This window comes from Bubalus bubalis, chromosome 18 (assembly GCF_019923935.1).
Source record: "Bubalus bubalis isolate 160015118507 breed Murrah chromosome 18, NDDB_SH_1, whole genome shotgun sequence".
Lineage (NCBI taxonomy): Eukaryota > Metazoa > Chordata > Mammalia > Artiodactyla > Bovidae > Bubalus > Bubalus bubalis.
The window spans coordinates 48041796-48059002 of record NC_059174.1 but is presented as its reverse complement, the minus strand read 5'-3'; the positions used below and the strand labels follow the sequence as shown (position 1 = coordinate 48059002).

At 51.8% G+C, this 17207-nt stretch overlaps 1 protein-coding gene and 1 long non-coding RNA gene across 2 annotated transcripts; both read right to left on the bottom strand.

The window, feature by feature from the left end:
• Positions 1–1554, bottom strand: LOC123330469. Its single transcript, XR_006546450.2, has 2 exons — positions 872–1554; positions 1–255 (listed from the first exon to the last, which is right to left on the bottom strand). It is a non-coding gene; the product is annotated as an uncharacterized LOC123330469 (long non-coding RNA).
• A 2245-nt stretch (positions 1555–3799) lies between these two features.
• EIF3K (eukaryotic translation initiation factor 3 subunit K) lies at positions 3800–17111 on the bottom strand. Its single transcript, XM_006068704.3, has 8 exons — positions 16887–17111; positions 15879–15977; positions 11811–11931; positions 10450–10524; positions 7496–7562; positions 7326–7403; positions 5544–5669; positions 3800–3868 (listed from the first exon to the last, which is right to left on the bottom strand). The coding sequence occupies exons 1-8, from the start codon at positions 16943–16945 to the stop codon at positions 3837–3839; spliced, it is 657 nt and encodes a 218-aa protein (XP_006068766.1). The 5' UTR covers positions 16946–17111; the 3' UTR covers positions 3800–3836.
• Between the last annotated feature and the right edge of the window lie 96 nt (positions 17112–17207).

Genomic DNA, 17207 nt, shown 5'->3' with positions numbered 1-17207 from the left:
TTTGCCTGAAAAGAAGTTTTTATTTTATTCTAAGTGCAGTGGGGCCATATAGTGAATTTTATTCTAAATACAATGGGAAGTTAAGGAAGACTGTAAGCAGGGCTGGGGTCTGATTCAATGGTCTCCTGGGTCCTCTGGCCGCACCAGGGGAACAGACTGTAGAAGGTGGAGTGTGCTCAGGGAGCTCCAAGAGGAGGCTGCTGCAGTGGCCGGGATGAAGCTGGACAGGGAGATGGAGGGTAGAGGAGGAGAGTGCTGTGGAGGAAGGGCAGTGGGGGGATATGAGAAAGTGGAGCCTCTACGACTTTAGACTTTGTTGGGGGTGGGATGCAGAGGTGAAAAAGAAAAAAAAAAAAAAAAATCCAGACTCAAAATGGCTCCTAGGGCTTCCCAGATGGTCCAGTGGGTAAGAATCTGCCTTGCAATGCAGGGGACACCAGTTCCATTTCTAGTCCAGGAAGATCCCATATGCCGTGGGGCACCTAAGCCTGTGCACCGCAACTACTGAGGCAGTGCTCTAGAGCCCACAAGCCGCAACTCCTGAAGCCCGTCAGCCCTAGAGCCCGTGCTCCATGAGAAACCACCACGATGAGAAGCCTGTGCACCGCAACGAGAGAGTAGCCCCACTCGCCGCAGCTAGAGAAAGCCTGCACGCAGCAATGAAGACCCAGCACGGCTAAAAATGATAAATAAATATAAATTCTTAAAAAAAAAAGATGGTTCCTAAGTTATGGACCTGAGCAACAGTATGAAGAACTGTATTGAATTCAGGGACGGGCGTGAGGGGAACTGTTGTTAGGGAAAGTAAGAAGGTAAGGGTTTGACTAAAGGCAGGGTCTGACACAGGACAAAAGGACTGTGTCAAAGTCACCTGCTGGGGAATGGGGATGAGAAGACACGACTTCTCCAGGTACGGGAGCTCCCAGGTTCTTTCATCTTCTCTCAAAGGCACTGGGAGAGATCCAAGGACAAGCGAAGCCAGAGGATGAGGCAGCCCACTTTCCCACGGACGGCCATGACCTGGCCAAAGGCCTGGCAGTGCTGACCATTTCCGAAGCAGGGCTGGGCCGAGGCTGGGTTGGGGCCGGGCATCTCTTCCTGCCTGACCTGGAGAACAAGCCCAGGACTCTCATGCTGGGCCTGCTGGGCAGGGAGAGTCCTCTTCAACAATGGACCTTTTGCCCCTCCCTGCCTGCTCCCGGTCGACACTGAGAAAACCCCTAGACACAGGGCTCAGAGATGAAGAGGATGTCCCCAGCCAGTGGGGTTTAAATGAAAGGCTCCCTTTAATTGTCAGCTTTGAGGGCACTTCCCAGAAGCCATCCAGGCAGAGTGAACTCATAATAGCTACTGTTTGCAGAGGGTTGAGGGACAGTGGGCAGGGGCTCTCAGATGGCAGGGGGTGATTCCTACATGAAGGGGTATGGTCAGGGGGCCCTGGGGTTAGGTTCACCATTTCCACATCATCATTTGGTGGAAAACTTGTGACTTTTTTTGTGACTTCAGTCAGAACTTATTAAATGCTACTGTTGCTGCTGCTGCTAAGTCGCTTCAGTCGTGTCCGACTCTGTAAGACCCCATAGACGACAGACAGCCCACCAGGCTCCCCCGTCCCTGGGATTCTCCAGGCAAGAACACTGGAGTGGGTTTCCATTTCCTTTTCCAATGCATGAAAGTGAAAAGTGAAAAGTGAAGTTGCTCAGTTGTGTCTGACTCCCAGCGACCCCATGGACTGCAGCCCACCAGGCTCCTCCGTCCATGGGATTTTCCAGGCAAGAGTACTGGAGTGGGGTACCATTGCCTTCTCCGTATTAAATGCTATATCCCATTATTGGGAATTTCCTGGCAGTCCAGTGGTTAGGACTTGGCGCTTTCATGGCTGTGGCCCTAGGTTCAGTCCCAGGCCAGGGAGCTAAGACCCCACAGGTGTCTTAATTCTGCAAGCCATATGGCCAAAAATAAACAATAGACAGTAAATTTTGAATTAAAAATAACACTCTATCCCGTTATTAACCCTACTTAGAAGAAAGAAAGGAGAGATGGCTGTGACCTCTCAGGGTGGGGACATGAGAAGGTCCTGGGATGCTAGAGGTGACTGTGGAAGCAGCTGTACCAGCAGATCAAAGCCCAAGTCACCACGACAGGTGACATGCCGATGATCTCAAAGCCCTGAGTGCAACGGCTGAAGAGGTACTCTCCTTCTTAACACACCCAAAAGCCACTGCGCTGGTGTCTAAACTCAGTCTTTCTGCAGACCCAGGCCTCTTAGCTGCTCAAAGGGTGATCTTCCTAGAACAGAAGCAGGTTGTCAAAGCAGGAAAAGCCATGGCTTCCAAAACACTTAAAGGTCGTTTCCTCTCCCTTTGCGGAATGGCCGTGACCAGCTTGTATCCTACACAGGGGCACTTGCCAAGTCGGGGAGTGGGAGCATGCCCACCCAGAGTGGGTGCTCTTCTGCTGATGGACTAAATGGGTGGGGGACAGCATCCAGTGTCCCCTCCTTCCCCCCAACCCATAGAGCTGGCTCCCAAGTCCTGAGCTGCAATAGCACCCTTTGTCCCCGGATTCCGGCACGCCCTCGTTCCTGGCTCCTGCTCAGGTCTGGATCTCTGCGTAAAGGGTATCCTGTCCTGCCCTGGCTTAGAGAATGACGGGTGTGAGTGCCAGCCAGCAGGGAGGGCTGGCAGCTCTTCACTGCCCTTTCTGTAAGCAGAGTCCACACTCAAGGGCATGAGAGTGAGGCACTCCCTCAGGGCAGGATATGCATCTATTGCAGCATCTGATTTCCTCTCCTTTTCCCTAAGAGGCAGTCACTGTTGTGCCCACTCCTTCCTGCAGACAACAGGCTCAGAGGTGAAAGCTCAACCAGTCACTCCATCAGAATGTGTGGAATACCTTACCAAATTTGAATAACCAACCCAAGGCTAAGACTTGAGGATAGGGGCAGAATGGCCTGGCTGCAAATCCCAACTTTCTTTAAAAGTCTCACCAAAAAGAATGTTGGGGACTAGTTCCCAATGTGGGGCCGAGGGGGTGGGGGAACAAACTCTCCTGACTCTGAAAGGAAGTGACTCTGGTTGGCTCAGTGCCAAGAACAGGCTAGGTCTTGATCTGAAAATGTCACTGGCCAGAGCCCATGGAATCCTTATGATTCTGACAAGGGATTCCCAGGTTCAATCCCTGGGAGGGGAAGATCCCCTGGAGAAGGAAATGGCAGCCCACTCCAGTAACTCTTGCCTGGAGAATTCCATGGACAGAGGAGCCTGGTGGGCTACAGTCCATGGGGTCGCATAAGGACAGGACTGAGAGACTACTACTTTCACAGGTTGAGCAAGCAACCAGAATCCTCCCCCACTCACCCTTCCGGCCACTGCCCTAGGGCTGCTTGTGAGGCCCAAGGGTAAAGGTGCTGCTCCTCCCTCTCCAGGAACCCAGGGGCCGCACCTGTTCAAATAGGTTTTCGGAAGGACAGGAGAGCCCTGGCTAGCCCCAGGTGCAGGGCTGGGCTCCTAGCTCTTACTCACACCTTGCTGACTCAGCCACAACCCATTCATACCCTCCGTGCTGACTCATGGCTGCAGGACCTCCACCTGTGATCTGACGGGTCAGGAAGGGGGCGGTGAAGGTCAGCGCTGGGTCTGCACAGAGGAGCAGGTCCGGGGAGACAGAAGCTCTGCTGCTGGGTTGAGGGGTGGGGGTGGGCAGACAGATCAGAGGTGGCCCCAGCACCCGGTGATGCAAGACCCTGACGCTGGTCGGGGAGGGGCAGAGGCAGGAAGTCAAAGGGCAGACAACAGGCTAAGAAGTCAACACATCTTTATTAAACGACTGCAAAGTTACTGGGAGGAGGCCATGATGCTGGACACACCTGTTGAGAAGAAAAGGGAAGGCCAGGGTCAATGTGGGAAAGATACAAGATGAACCTCCAACCACCAGCCGCAGTGCCCACAACTGTTTAGGGGCCTTGTAGACTTAAACAACAGGGCTTAGAACAATGCCTTTATTTCTTTTTTTAAAGTCATTATTGAATCGTATTATAATATTGCTTCTCTTTTCTTTTATGCTTTTTGGTTTTTTGGCCATGACACCTGCGGGATCTTAGCTCCTCAATCAGGGATCAAACCCGCAAACCCCTGCATGGGAAGGCAGTCTTAACCACTGGAACACCAGGGAAGTCCCAATGCCTGGATTTTAAAAGTATGATTTGCTATCTTCATCACCATCCTGATAGCATTTACTATGGGACTATTTGCGAGATGGGCTTCCCTGGTGGATCAGTGGTCAAGAATCCACCATCTGCCAATGCAGGAGACAAAGGTTCGATCCCTGGGTAGGGAAGATCCCCTGGAAAGGGAAATAGCAACCCACTCCAGTATTCTTGTCTGGGAAACCCCACGACAGAAAAGCCTGGCAGGCTACAGTCCATTGGGTCACAAAAGTCGGGACAAGACTGAAGCGACTAAGCAACAATTTGCGAGATGCTCTGAGCGCTGGACTTGCATCTCATCCGCAGAACCCTTTGCTCCAAGGAATTCTCACATAGAACCCCAACTCGGTGGGCACATCTCATTTAGACTGAAGGTCCGCAGCCCCAGGTGTGGAGATGACTGCCTGCTCAATCTTGTTCCTCAATTAAATAGCAATGTAGTCATTTTGTACTCAGAGGCCACAGCATACCAGTCCTTATCTTTAACACACCAGAACCACACTTAAGAGGGCAGGGAGGGCCTAAAGGAAGCAGCCCGTCCCCGCCCCAGTTCTCTCTTACTCCAGGACGCCTGCGCAGTGGGAAGGTGAGACAGCAGGTTCGCTCCAGCTGAGCAGCCAGTGGAGTGTGTGTGAATGTGATGGTGGCAACGAGGGTAACGTTTAGTGAACTGCAGGACTGGTTCTTTGCTAAGTGTTGCACACGCAGTGTCTCACTTCACACTCATACCTCCAGGGGGTGGGCACTGCGGTATTATTCAGTTACTTACAGTACTGGTACCTGCCTTATGGGGTTGACCTGAGGACCAATGACTTTAATAATAAAAAGTATAAAGAACTATATGGAGTTAGTCCTAATTATTGGGCTGTCACCCCCCGCTTTCTAGATGAGAAACTGGAGGCAGAGATGTAAGGTCGCCTGCCCGAAGTTACAGATGAATAAAGAACCCGGATCCCACCCAGCTGCCCTGGCCGCAGAGCCTGCACTTCCTGGTAGGTATTCTGCTGCGTTTTAACAGATGCCAGGGCCGAGGCCCTGGGGCCAGTGAGGGTGTGGGGACACCCTGCCGGGTCCCTCCAGGCCCTGGGAAGTCTTACTGAGCATTTCAGGGCAGGATCCGGTGCCCAGAATTCCAGGGAAGGACACCAGGACCCTCCGCCCATTCTCCCTGGGGAAGGCAGCCTGCCTGGGACACAAGCGATCAGGGGAATGTGGCAGATACACATTTCTTGGCCCTGAGTCAGAACTTATCTACCTGAATCCTTGGGGACCCAGCCCTGCTCTCTTAGAAGGCCCCTCCTCAGCCCCACAGCCTGAGGCTCGGGCCACTACTCACTGTCAAAGTCAATCTTCTCCACAATGTTCTTGGGCTTAATGCTCTCCTCCTGGCTGCAGATGAAGATCTGGCCCGACTCGTCGGCGCTCCAGCCGTACTTGCTCATCCACATCTTTAGCTGGCTGTCTGCAGAGGACACAGCAGTGCAGGGGCTTTGCACAGGGATCCCACAGTACTGGGGATGGGGGGCGCTCAGGGTGTCCTCCTTGCCTGCCTTGGGCAGATCAGGCCTCGGGCGCCAGCCTGGGGCTCCTACAGTTCATTCTCCAAACAGCCGCCAGGGGGAGCCCTTTAGCTTTCTCATCCTTCCCACTACAGGGCTTCTGAGTTTCATTTTCTATTCATCTCTCATGTCTCCCAGGGTAAAAGCTCAGCTCCTAAAAACAGCAGAGCACTTACTTCTCTGCTTTCCCCCCAATCTACATTGAAATGGCTTCAAAATGATGATTTCATCATTTCCAAGAACAGTAAGCTTATGGCACCACGTTTAAGAATTTCTTTGCAGCTCTTTCTTGCCTTTAGAAAGGGGGCGGCAGAGGATGAGATGGTTAGCTAGCATCACTGATTCAGTGGATGTGAGTTTGAGCAAACTCCAGGAGACAATGAAGAACAGGGGAGCCTGGCATGCTGCAGTCCATGGGGTCTCAAAGAGCCAGACAGGACTTAGCGAGTGAACAACACCAAAAAAAAAAAAATAAGATATTTTCTGGCCAGGGAAGTGTTCTATAACTTGAAATAATTCTTTTCTGTGTGACTACTATCAATTTGATACAGATTCATCTGTTTCTCTTTACGTTCAACTCTAAGGGCTGTTTCATCCCTTTCTGATTTAATTTCACTTTTAAACACATAAAATATCCACACGATGTAAAGCACTTAGTATAGTGCCCGACACAAAGTGTCCAGAAAAAGTTAGCTTTCACTGAAAACAAACAATGTTTCATCTGGCTTAAAAGGCAAAACTATCCAAGAAGGTGCTCAGAGAAATCTCACCCCCAATCCCCCAACTCTCCTCCCTGTTCTCACCCTCAGCTCCCAAGAAGTAACCATTTTCCTTGTTTAAAAATTTTTCCCTTCTGTATTTCTTTTTGAAAAATGAGCAAATACACATACTTTTTTTTTTTCTTTTTAGAGGGATCTTTAGATATATAAATCTAATCATGTTTTCCTCTGCTCAGACCCTCCAGTGGCTCCATCTCACTCAGGATAAAGGACAAAGTCCTCAGGCAGGAGGCCCTTCAGTGCCTGAAACCCCTCCCCACACCACCTCTCTGCCCTGGCTCTGCCCCCTGGCTCACCCAGCCCCGGCCAAGGGCTTCCTGGCTGCTCTCTGAGCACTGCATCCTCACATTCACTCTGCCCTCAGGCTGCCCGCCTCCACCTCCAGGTGCCTCCTGCTCCCTCACTCCCCACCCTCCCGGCCCTCTCCAGGGGCTGTCATGCATGAATCCCACTAGACATGAACAGCTTCATTTGTCATGTTTTGCTACCTCCATGAGAATGAATCTAAGCCATTCTGTGCTGTTCACCGCCGTGTCCCCAGGGCCTTGAACAGTGCAGAGTGGGCATTCAACTAATTTGTGCAGAATAATGAATGAATGCTGTAGGATGTCTGAAAAGGCAAGGGAGGTGTTATATTAATTCCTTATTTCCTCTCTGGACTGGGCCTTTAATAATGACCTGGTAAGGCAGGAGTGGGCCCATTTGAGGAGCTGGCTGAGGCCCACTGCCCTGCTCACTCTGACCTCCTAGATGGCACTAGGGACCCAGAGAAGGCCTTACCTGTCAGATCCCCGAGCATCTCAGCCAGCAGCCAGCGATCGATGTGTTGATACGTGATGCCCACGACATGGCAGATAACTGCAGAAATGAGGGACAAAGACGAAGGGCCACTCTCAGAACCTGCTGCCACTCCCTCCCCTCAGGGAGCCCAAGCTCAGAGAGGAACTTACATTTTCGGACAGAGTCTTCAAAGCCGGTTATACCTTCCAGGAGGTCCATGTTTTCATCCAGGGCTTGCTGTGAGGGGAAAGACGATGTTCACAATAATGTTAATTATCAGTAACGTCAAGGGGACCCCTCGGCAGTCCAGTGGTTAGGACTCGGCACTTTCATTGCCAAGGGCCTGGATTCAATCCCTGGTCAGGGAACTAAGATCACAAGCCATGTGGCCAAAGAAAAAAGTTATAAATAATGCCAAGAAAATTAACCCCGATAATAAAATAAGAGAAGCGAACACTCCAGCATTCACCCCACAGGTCCGCCCTTCTTCGGTATGCAACCTTATGATGTAACAATGCTGGTTTTTCTCCTATTTTAGAGATGGGGAAACCAAGGCTCAGAGCAGCCAAGAGATTTGCCCAAAATCACAGAGTGGGGTTTGCACCTAGCAGGCTCCCCTGGATCTGCCCATCACCTCCTCCCACTCACCCCCTCACTCCAACCACAGGGGCTCCTCACTGCCCCTCAGACATGCCCGACACTCAGCCACCTCAAGCCCTCAGCACTGGCCGGGGGCGGGAAATTCAGCTTTGGCCGCTTCTATTTTCCCATGAAATGACACAAGAGGAGACAGATGAGGTACCTGCACTCAACCACCTCTTCTCGGATCTCACCTAATTCAGAGAAAAGGGCAACAGCCCTACCATGGCCCATGAGCCCACCCTCCCCAACCCCCTGGGAACTACCCGTCACCTCCTCCCACTTACCGCCTCACTCCAACCACAGGGGCTTCTCGCTGCCCCTCAGACTTGCCAGACATCCGCCCACCTCAAGGTCTCAGCACTGGCTGTTTCGGGGTCTGGAACTCTCTTCCCCCATGGCTAGCACTCCCACCTCCTCGAGGCCTCTGCTCAAATGTCACCCTCCCAGCAAGGGCTCCCCCAACATCAGGGAGGGAGCCGAGGAACTCACTAGGACCACGAGAGGGAGCGGCCAGCTCAGCAGGAGGAATGTGGGAGAGCAGCTGTCGTGGAAGCCAAGAGACACTGGCCGGGCAGGTGAGCCGGGGCCTGAGAACTTCCCACAGGATCTAGCAATGGGGGTGTCGCTGTGGGTCTCAACAAGAGCACTTCAGTGGCCTGTGCCTGAGTCAGGCGTCAGAGGGCTGGCCACAAAAGCCTGAATGGCATGGGTTCATGTGAGCAGAAGGATAAGATGAGGCTGAACATAGGCAACCTGTCCTGGGGTGGGCTGACCCACAGCCCTGATTTGCCTGGGATGTGAGACTTTGTGCTTTAAAACTGGGAAAGCCCCGGGCAGACTGGGACAGCTGGGGTCCCAGCCAGGAGCAAGGCTGGAAGGGGAGCGGAGGGAGGGGGCAGTGGCAGAGCTGGTGGGGAGTGTGGAGGTGCAGGGGGAGTTCTTTTTTATGTTAGAACCCACTGCAGTGTGGACGTGCTGCATGGGGATGGAAATAGTGTGGGAAGGTCAAGTTTGCAGAGTGGGGAGAATGGCTGGTGTGACGCCACTGAGTGGGTGAGAGGGCAGGGGGTCAGGGCACTGGAGGAGGAGGGACGGGTCACCCACTAGAGCAGAACAGGGCTTGGTGAGCTGCCAGGAGATGTTGGGTCATGGTTGGGAAGTTCTGCTTTGGCCACTTCTATTTTCACATGAAATGAGAAGCCAGGTCATAGGCTGAGGTGAGGAGAAAGGCGGTGGTGAGGAGCTGCGGAGAGCCATCCAGGAACACAGGGAGGGAAGCACGGACCGGCTGTGGGTGGGCACTGACATCTCCTCTCCAGCCTCCTGCAGCCCCGCAGCCCCAGGTGAGGAGCGCACGGTTTGTGGAGGAAGCAGAACAGAGGACTGGGGCTGCCGATCAGGCCCAAGAATGTCGGGTCGGAGGCCTCATGGGGGCGAGCTGGGAAGCGAGGGGCAAGGAGGAAGTGGTCAGAGGCTGGAAATGTTTGACCTTCACGGGCAGATGAGGCAATTGCTGATGAAGACAAGTACAGGTCAGTAACTCCCGGACTTACCCGGGTAGCAAAATCACCAGGGATAATTGCTTAAAATCACTAAGCCTAGACCACACCCAGACTAATGACGTCAGATTTCATGAAGGCACAATTCAAATACTAGTATCATATTTGTTGTTTCTTTCTTTTTTTTTTTTAAACTTCTTAGGGATTCAATGTGCTGAGAACTGGTCTCATCTTGGATGTGAGGGGAGGGAGTGAGGGGCTCAGGGCCCAGGGAGAACAAGAAATCTGGAAACTAAGAAGTCAGGGTGATGGAAGGATCACAGACCTGCCCTTTCAAGCATCTAAGAATAAAGAGTAGCTGTGAATTACATTCTTCAGAAAAATGAGCAGTCATGGAGTGCGGTGGGGTATGATAAGATAGGAGCTTCAGGACTGGGGGGCTGGGGGAGGAGATGGGTCTGGGAGTGGAGGTGAGAGCTAGGAGGCCATGTGGACTCCCCCTTGGGACACCAGGTCCAGTTAGGACAAGAAAGGGGGAACAGTATTTACTCTTTATTCAACTGTTATGTGGCCATGTCCCATGGCATGCAGGATCTTAGTTCCCCAGCCAGGGTTTGAACCCATTCCTGGTTCGGGTTCCACTGCAGTGAAAGAACAGAATCTTAAACACTGGACACCAGGGAAGTCCCGTGGGGGTAGAGTATTTAGAGCACAGAGGACTTTTGCTGGAAGAACAGGTGCCTGTGTGTGTGTGAGAGAGTGAGAGAGAGAGAGAGAAAGCCTGAACTTTGTCAGCAGAGGAGAGGACCAGAGTGTCCTGGCTCCAGATGGGGATGACCATTCCATGCCATCCCACACGCAGAGTTCTGAAACCAGGGCCCACTGCCGTGGAGGAAGCCAATAAATGTGCGTGGTTTTGACTTCCAGCAGTCTTTTCTGCACGGCCCAGTCACCACCCTACCCCGGGGCCCCAGGGAAATTACCCAGAAGGCTTGGAAGTGGCAGGTCTCCAGCAGGTCTCCAAGGTACAAAATCTGCCGGATGGGCCGTTCTTCTTGCTGGGGGGAGGTGTTAAGGGCAAAAGGCCTTCCAGACAGAGGAGGCCGCTGCTGCGCCCAAGACTGCCCCGCCCACAACCGCCCCGCCCACCTCCTGCTCACCACAGCCTGTCTGTCACGGCAAACATGAGCAAGAACCTAAGGATCCAGAGATGGGGACAACTCAACAGGGGCCGCCTCACACACTGAGATCGAGTCAGCCCTTACAGAACTGACGTGGAAAATGTGATGAGACACACTTCTAGTAAGATGAAAAAAGCAAGATGCAGAAAGACGTGTGTAACAGCCCGTCACTGGGTAGGGAGGAACGGGTGTATACAAACGTGCACACCTGCACCTGTGTATCCGCAGGCTATCTGTGGAAAGGCAGAGGACTGTAACCAACTGTGGCCTTCAGGGAGGGGAGCGGGTGGCCGTGGGCCAAGGAGGGAGGAAGCCTTGGTTTTTTCATGGTACACTTTGCTGTACTTTGAACAGTGGATCCTATGTGGTTTTTAAGCCACCAGAACAGACCTCTGGGGGAGGTGGACTGTCTGTCAGAAGGTGGGTACCCCCGTGGACACACCTGGCAGAGCAGGTTCAATGAGGAAGACATTTCTCAGCCCAGCCGCCAATGAGTAGGCCAGCTCAGTGGTATCTCACTCAACATCTCTTCACTGGAGAACAGCGCTGTACCAAACAGACACTGGCCAGTCCCTGGGGATATGAAGAATGAAGGGAAGCCGACAAGCCAGCTCTTCATGGCTCCGACCTTTGGCCTGGTGGTCTTTGCTCAGCTAGGAAGCCTCATGGGAATCTTTCTAAAGCATGTTTCTCCCCCATCACTCTGCAGCCTTAATGCCTTCTTCAGCTCCCCAGTGCTCTTTGAGTCTGACCAACTCTGTGGCTAAGCCGGACGTCCTCTACTGACTTTAACACGGCACTGAGCTCTTTTCTTCCTCTTTCCCCACACACGCTCCCCTCTGCCTGGATCACCCTTCCCTATGAACCACCTAATTCCTCATCTTGCATCTGCTCCCTCCTCCAGGAAGATTTCCTGGCTTCCAGGCAAGTTCAGGTGCCTCCTCTGGCCCCTCACACCGCAAGTCCTGACTACTCCAGAGAGGACAGGTCTCCCCCGCTAGACTGTGAGCTCTGTGACGGTACTGCCCCAGCCGCGGCCAGCCCGGGGCCAAGACCAGAGCAGGCAATCGGTGTCTGTGTCCGAACTCAGGAGCACGCCCCTGTGAATCCGTCTCCCTTACTCCCCCTCTTCCCCCAGTCCCAGCATGAAGCGGGAAGGATACGTGGGCCTGGTCGATCATGCACTTGCACAGCGTGAAGTCGGTGTGGGGCAGGTTGGTGAGGGCCTTCAGCAGGATCTGGGCGGTGACCGTGGTCTGGAAGAAGGCCGGGTTGAACTGGTACCTGAGAAGGGAAACAGAGATGCAGGAGCAGTGCCATCTCCTTGTCCCTGGGCCTCACCAGGTACCAGGAAGGCTGCTCGCTGCTTCCGCCCGGAGTCTGGGAGCTGGACATGTCTGCGCTCTGATACCAACCACCCCACTGTCTGGCTGGGACTTTAAGCTCCCTGACCCTTACTTTCCTGCTCTGTAGACGGAGACAGTTAATCCTCACAACCACTCAGTAAGGCAGACAGTGTTAAGTGATTCACAAATGAGTACATAAGTAGCAGTGGTCAAGCCTCTGGAGCCAATTGCCTGGATTTAAACCTCACCGCTGAGTGGCCCTGGACTACTTTAAAAAAACAACAACTTTATTTTTGGCTGTGCTGGGTCTTTGTGGCTGTGCGTGGACTTTCGCTAGTTGCAGAAAGCAGGGGCCACTCTCTAGTTGCGGTATGCTGGCTTCTCTTGTTGGGCTTCCCTGGTGGCTCAGATGGTAAAGAATCCACCTGCAATGCGGGGGACCTGGGTTCGATCTCTGGGTTGGGAAGATCCCCTGGAGCAGGGCATGGCAACCCACTCCAGTGTTCTTGCCTGGAGAATCCCCATGGACAGGCTTCTCTTGTTGCAGAGCACAGGCTCTAAAGCTCTCAGGCTCAGTAGATGTGGCACACAGGCTTAGCTGCCCTGTGGTATGTGGGATCTTTCTGTACCTGGGATCGAACCTGTGTCCCCCTGCACTGCAAGGCAGATTCTTAACCATAGGACCACCAGGGAAGCCCCGGCATGGAGCATTTAAAATAAGTAGACTTCCCTGGTCTGGAAAGATCCCACATGCACCACAACTACTAAAGCCCATGCGCCCTAGAGCCTGTGCTCCACAATGAGAGAAGCCAGGGCAATGAGAAGCCTGTGCAGCTCAGCTAGACAAGCCCCCCACAACCAGAGAAAGTGCTTGCACAGCATCGAAGACCCAGCAGAGCCAAAAATATAAATAATGAAGTAAGATTCTAAAAAATAATAAATGCTCTGTGCATCAGTTTCTTCTCTTGCAAGAGGTGAGAATAAACCACTGTATCGGGACTTCCCTGGTGGTTCAATGGTTAAGACTCTGTGCTTCCACTGCGGGGGGTTCAGGAAACTAAGATCTTGCGTGTCAGTGTGGTGCTGCCACAAAAAAACCAAAACAAATTTAAAAACCCAACTGTATCTACCTCACAAACAAAACATAGCCTCAAAGTGAGTTAATACAAAGGTTATAGCACAGTAGGTACCACACGGGGAGTGCTCACTAGGCAGTGGTTATCACCACTAACAAGCTAACGACCTCACCAACACACACACTGTCTCCATCTTACAGATGGCAAAATCGAGGTCACGAAAGCTCTAAACATTACAAAGCTGGTAGTTGGGCTTCCCTGGCGGCTCGGTGGTAAAGAACCTGCCCGCCAATGCAGGAGACACAGGTTCAATCCCTGGGTCATGAAGATCCCCTGGAGAAGGAAATGGCAACCCACTCCAGTATTCTTGCCTGGAGAATCCCATGGACAAGAGGAGCCTGGCAGGCTACAGCTCTTGGGGTTGAAAAAGAGTTGGACATGACTTAGTGACTAAAACAAGGAACAATAACGGTGTGTCCATAAAGCATCTAGAAAGAAGAAACCAAATCTCCACCGACAGGGTCACAGATAATTAGGACCTGGTTCCACATGGAACACTACACAGCAATGACAACCAACTGCAGCCACACAGGAAAAGCGTGGCGCTCACAACCCAGGGCTGAGTGCAAGCTGCCAGACGCAGAAGAGCTCCAGTCGTATGGCTACTCTTATGTTCGGTTCAAAGCAGGCAAATCTGAGCTAAGCGAATCAGGATGTGTTTGTGTGTACATACGCCTGCAAGCGTGTGGTAAATTCACACAAAGCCAGCCATGAGAGCACAGGAGTGGTCACCAGGGTCAGGGTGGTTGGCACAAAACACACGGGGCAAAGGACAGGGCTGCTAGCAACACCCATTTGCAATTGGGATGCTGATTACACAGGTGTTTATAACGCCACGTTAAACCATAGATTTGCTTTCTGCAGCAGTCTGTTACGGAGAAGGCAATGGCACCCCACTCCAGTACTCCTGCCTGAGAACTCCCATGGATGGAGGAGCCTGGTAGGCTGCAGTCCATGGGGTCACGAAGAGTTGGACACGACAGAGTAACTTCCCTTTCACTTTTCACTTTCATGCACTGGAGAAGGAAATGGCAACCTACTCCAGTGTTCTTGCCTGGAGAATCCCAGGACAGGGGAGCCTGGTGGGCTGCCATCTCTGGGGTCGCACAGAGTCGGACACGACTGAAGTGACTTGGCAGTAGCAGCAGCCTGTTACAGAGAAGGCAATGGCACCCCACTCCAGTACTCTTGCCTGGAAAATCCCATGGATGGAGAAGCCTGGTGCGCTGCAGTCCATGGGGTCGCTAAGAGTCGGACACGACTGAGTGACTTCACTTTCACTTTTCACTTTCATGCATTGGAGAAGGAAATGGCAACCCGCTCCAGTGTTCTTGCCTGGAGAGTCCCAGGGACGGGGGAGCCTGGTGGGCTGCTGTCTCTGGGGTTGCACAGAGTTGGACACGACTGAAGCGACTTAGCAACAGCAGCAGCAGCCTGTTATGTGCACCTTGTTATGATTTTTATTATTTTTTTTACTTTTTGGTTGCACCTCAAGGCACGTGGAATCTTAGTTCCCCAACCAGGGATCTAACTCGTGTCCCCTGCAGTGGAAGGCTGGAGTCGTAACTGCTGGACTGCAGCCCCTGTAACTAAGTTTGCAAAAACCATCCCTCCTCCTGCCCCTACTTCCTGGCTCCTTAGTCTTGCACATTCTATCCAAAGTAGATAAAGAGGTCATACAATTCAATACCAAAAATCCCCCAAAACCCTGTCAGAAACTTCTGAATAGACTTTTTTTTTTTCCAAAGAAGACACAGAGATGGCCAACAGGCACATGAGAAGATGCTCAACATCACTAAACATCAGGAAAATGCAAATCAGAATCACACACCTGACAAAATGGCTATCAACCAGAGACAACAGATAACAAAACACCGGCAAGGATGTGGAGGAGAGAACGCTTGGCAGTGTCATGTCAACTGGTGCAGCCACCACGGAAAACAGTAGGGAGGGTCCCCGTAAAATTAAAACTAGAACTACCACGTGATCCAGCAATTCCACTCCTGGGTATGTGTGTGTGTGTGTGTGTGTGTGTATATATATATATATATAAAGAAAACAAACACTAATTTGAAATGATACATGCACCCCAGTGTTCACAGGAGCATTATTTTCAGTAGCCAAGATCTGGAAGCAACCTAAGTGTCCACTGACAAATGAATGGATAAAGAAGATGTGGTACATGTAACACAGACACACAATGGAATATCATTCAGCCATTTAAAAAAAAAAAGGAAAAAGAATGAAAATTAGCCTTTTGCAACAACATGGATGGACCTGGAGAATACTATGCTTAGTGAAGTTAAGTCAGACAGGGAAAGGCAAATACCACATGTTTTCACTTATATGTAGAATCTAAAGAATAAAATGAAAGCAACAAAACAGAAACAGAGACCAAACTAGTGGTTGTAGATGGGAATGGGGTGGGGGAGAGGCAAGATAATGGAAGGGGATTAAGAGATACAAAATATATATGAAATAAGTAAGATACAAAGTCACAATGAACAGCACAGAAGCTATAACCCCCATTATATAATAACTCTAAACGGAGTATAACCTATAAAAATACTCAAACACTATGTTGTACATATAAAACTAATATAACATTGTAAGTCAACTATACTCCAATTTTTAAAAACGAGAGAGAAGTCACATCCTGCAGCTTACCCCTCACTCCCACCCCATCCAGTGCTGGGAGTGGCAGGCTGCTGACTATGGGAACAGGGTGGGAATGGAGGCAGACACTCACAGTTTCAGGACAGCCAGGTTGGCTTCCAGATCATAGGCATTTTCTTTGGCCTGTGTCTCCACATAGCGCTCCAGGGTGGCCAGGTTCTCAGGGTTGTACCTAGAGGAGAAACAAGATGAGTGAGCAGAGACAAGAGCTGAGGCCAGTCACTCCATGGGGTGGGAGTGGGGGGAATGTAGCCTGCTCCTCCTTCTCTTCCTTTCCTCCCTCCCTCTGTCACTGGCCACTTGCTCTATTCATATATTGAATCAGCTCTATAACCTCTGATGAAACTTATCCATATCCCAGACCTAAGCCCCAGCTCTAAACCCTGGGTTGGGTTTAGAGCCCTGGGTTTTTTTTCTGAAAAATGCCTCCTCAATCTCTCAGCCAACCAGCCCTTGCGGCCTGTATATCTGGCCTCCTGGACATCTTTGATATCCACCCCTTCCTCCCATACCCAAACCCCACTCTGGTCCAGCCCATCCTCTCCTGCCTAGTTTTCCCCATCCCAGCCCCCACCAATCTACCTGTGCTTCCCCCATCATGGCCTTGACCACTCCTGGCTATCACTGTCTACAGTCCAGTTTGTCTGAACTAGAAACTCCATGAAAGCATGGCCAGTGGCTGTCTTTGGTTATCTCTGGTCCGCACCATTGCCCAGAATTCACAGTGTAGCTTTTAGTAAACATGTGTTCGATGAATGAAATGAGGGGGGGAAGGGGAGACACAAAGAGGCACTAAGAGGCTCAGGGAGACTGAGGAGCAGAGAGAGAAAATTGAGGGGCTGAGAGAGGGTAAGTTAAGCAGAGAGGGGGCCTTAAGGTATTAAAGCGGACTGAGCGGCAGGCAAGGCCACCTCCTGCCTTTAGGCCTATACAATGCTGTTTTCTTAAACAACTGCTCTAAATTGACTGAAAAATCCCACCCCTGGGCAAGCCCAGGATGCTGACCACCTCTTGCTGACTCCAGAAAACGCTCTCCTCCACCCCTCTTGGACAGAAATGCTCCCTCCGACCGGGCTCAGACCTGTCGATCCCCTTGAGCAACTTGCCCACGTTCGCTCTCATCTGCTCAAACATCGCCATGACTGCTGCCGCCTCCCACACCAGGTTTATAGCCGAAGACCCTGCCGGCAAAGCGTCCTCGAGGACCGGAAGAGGAAGAGTTGGTGGAAACGGAAACTACGTAATTATTTTCTCTCCAGCCCCGGGGGCGGTGAATCGTGCTTTGGGTCTTGCGGCGGCTGCCACGCTTTCCGGCTGCCGCGTGACTTCTTCCCAGCCGGCTCAGTTAGCGCGTGCGCATACGCTCTACTCGAGCAGAAGCTACGGCGCGAGAAAAGACCTA

Bases quoted from the DNA above. Each gene is read 5' to 3' on its own strand.
- EIF3K (XM_006068704.3), bottom strand. From the start codon at position 16,945: ATGGCGATGTTTGAGCAGATGAGAGCGAACGTGGGCAAGTTGCTCAAG. The intron at 11,932-15,878 runs GTGAGTGTCTGC...TTCCCTTCTCAG, and splicing joins AACCTGGCTGTCCTGAAACT to GTACCAGTTCAACCCGGCCT. The intron at 3,869-5,543 runs GTGAGTAGTGGC...TCTTCTCAACAG, and splicing joins GGAGAAGATTGACTTTGACA to GTGTGTCCAGCATCATGGCC.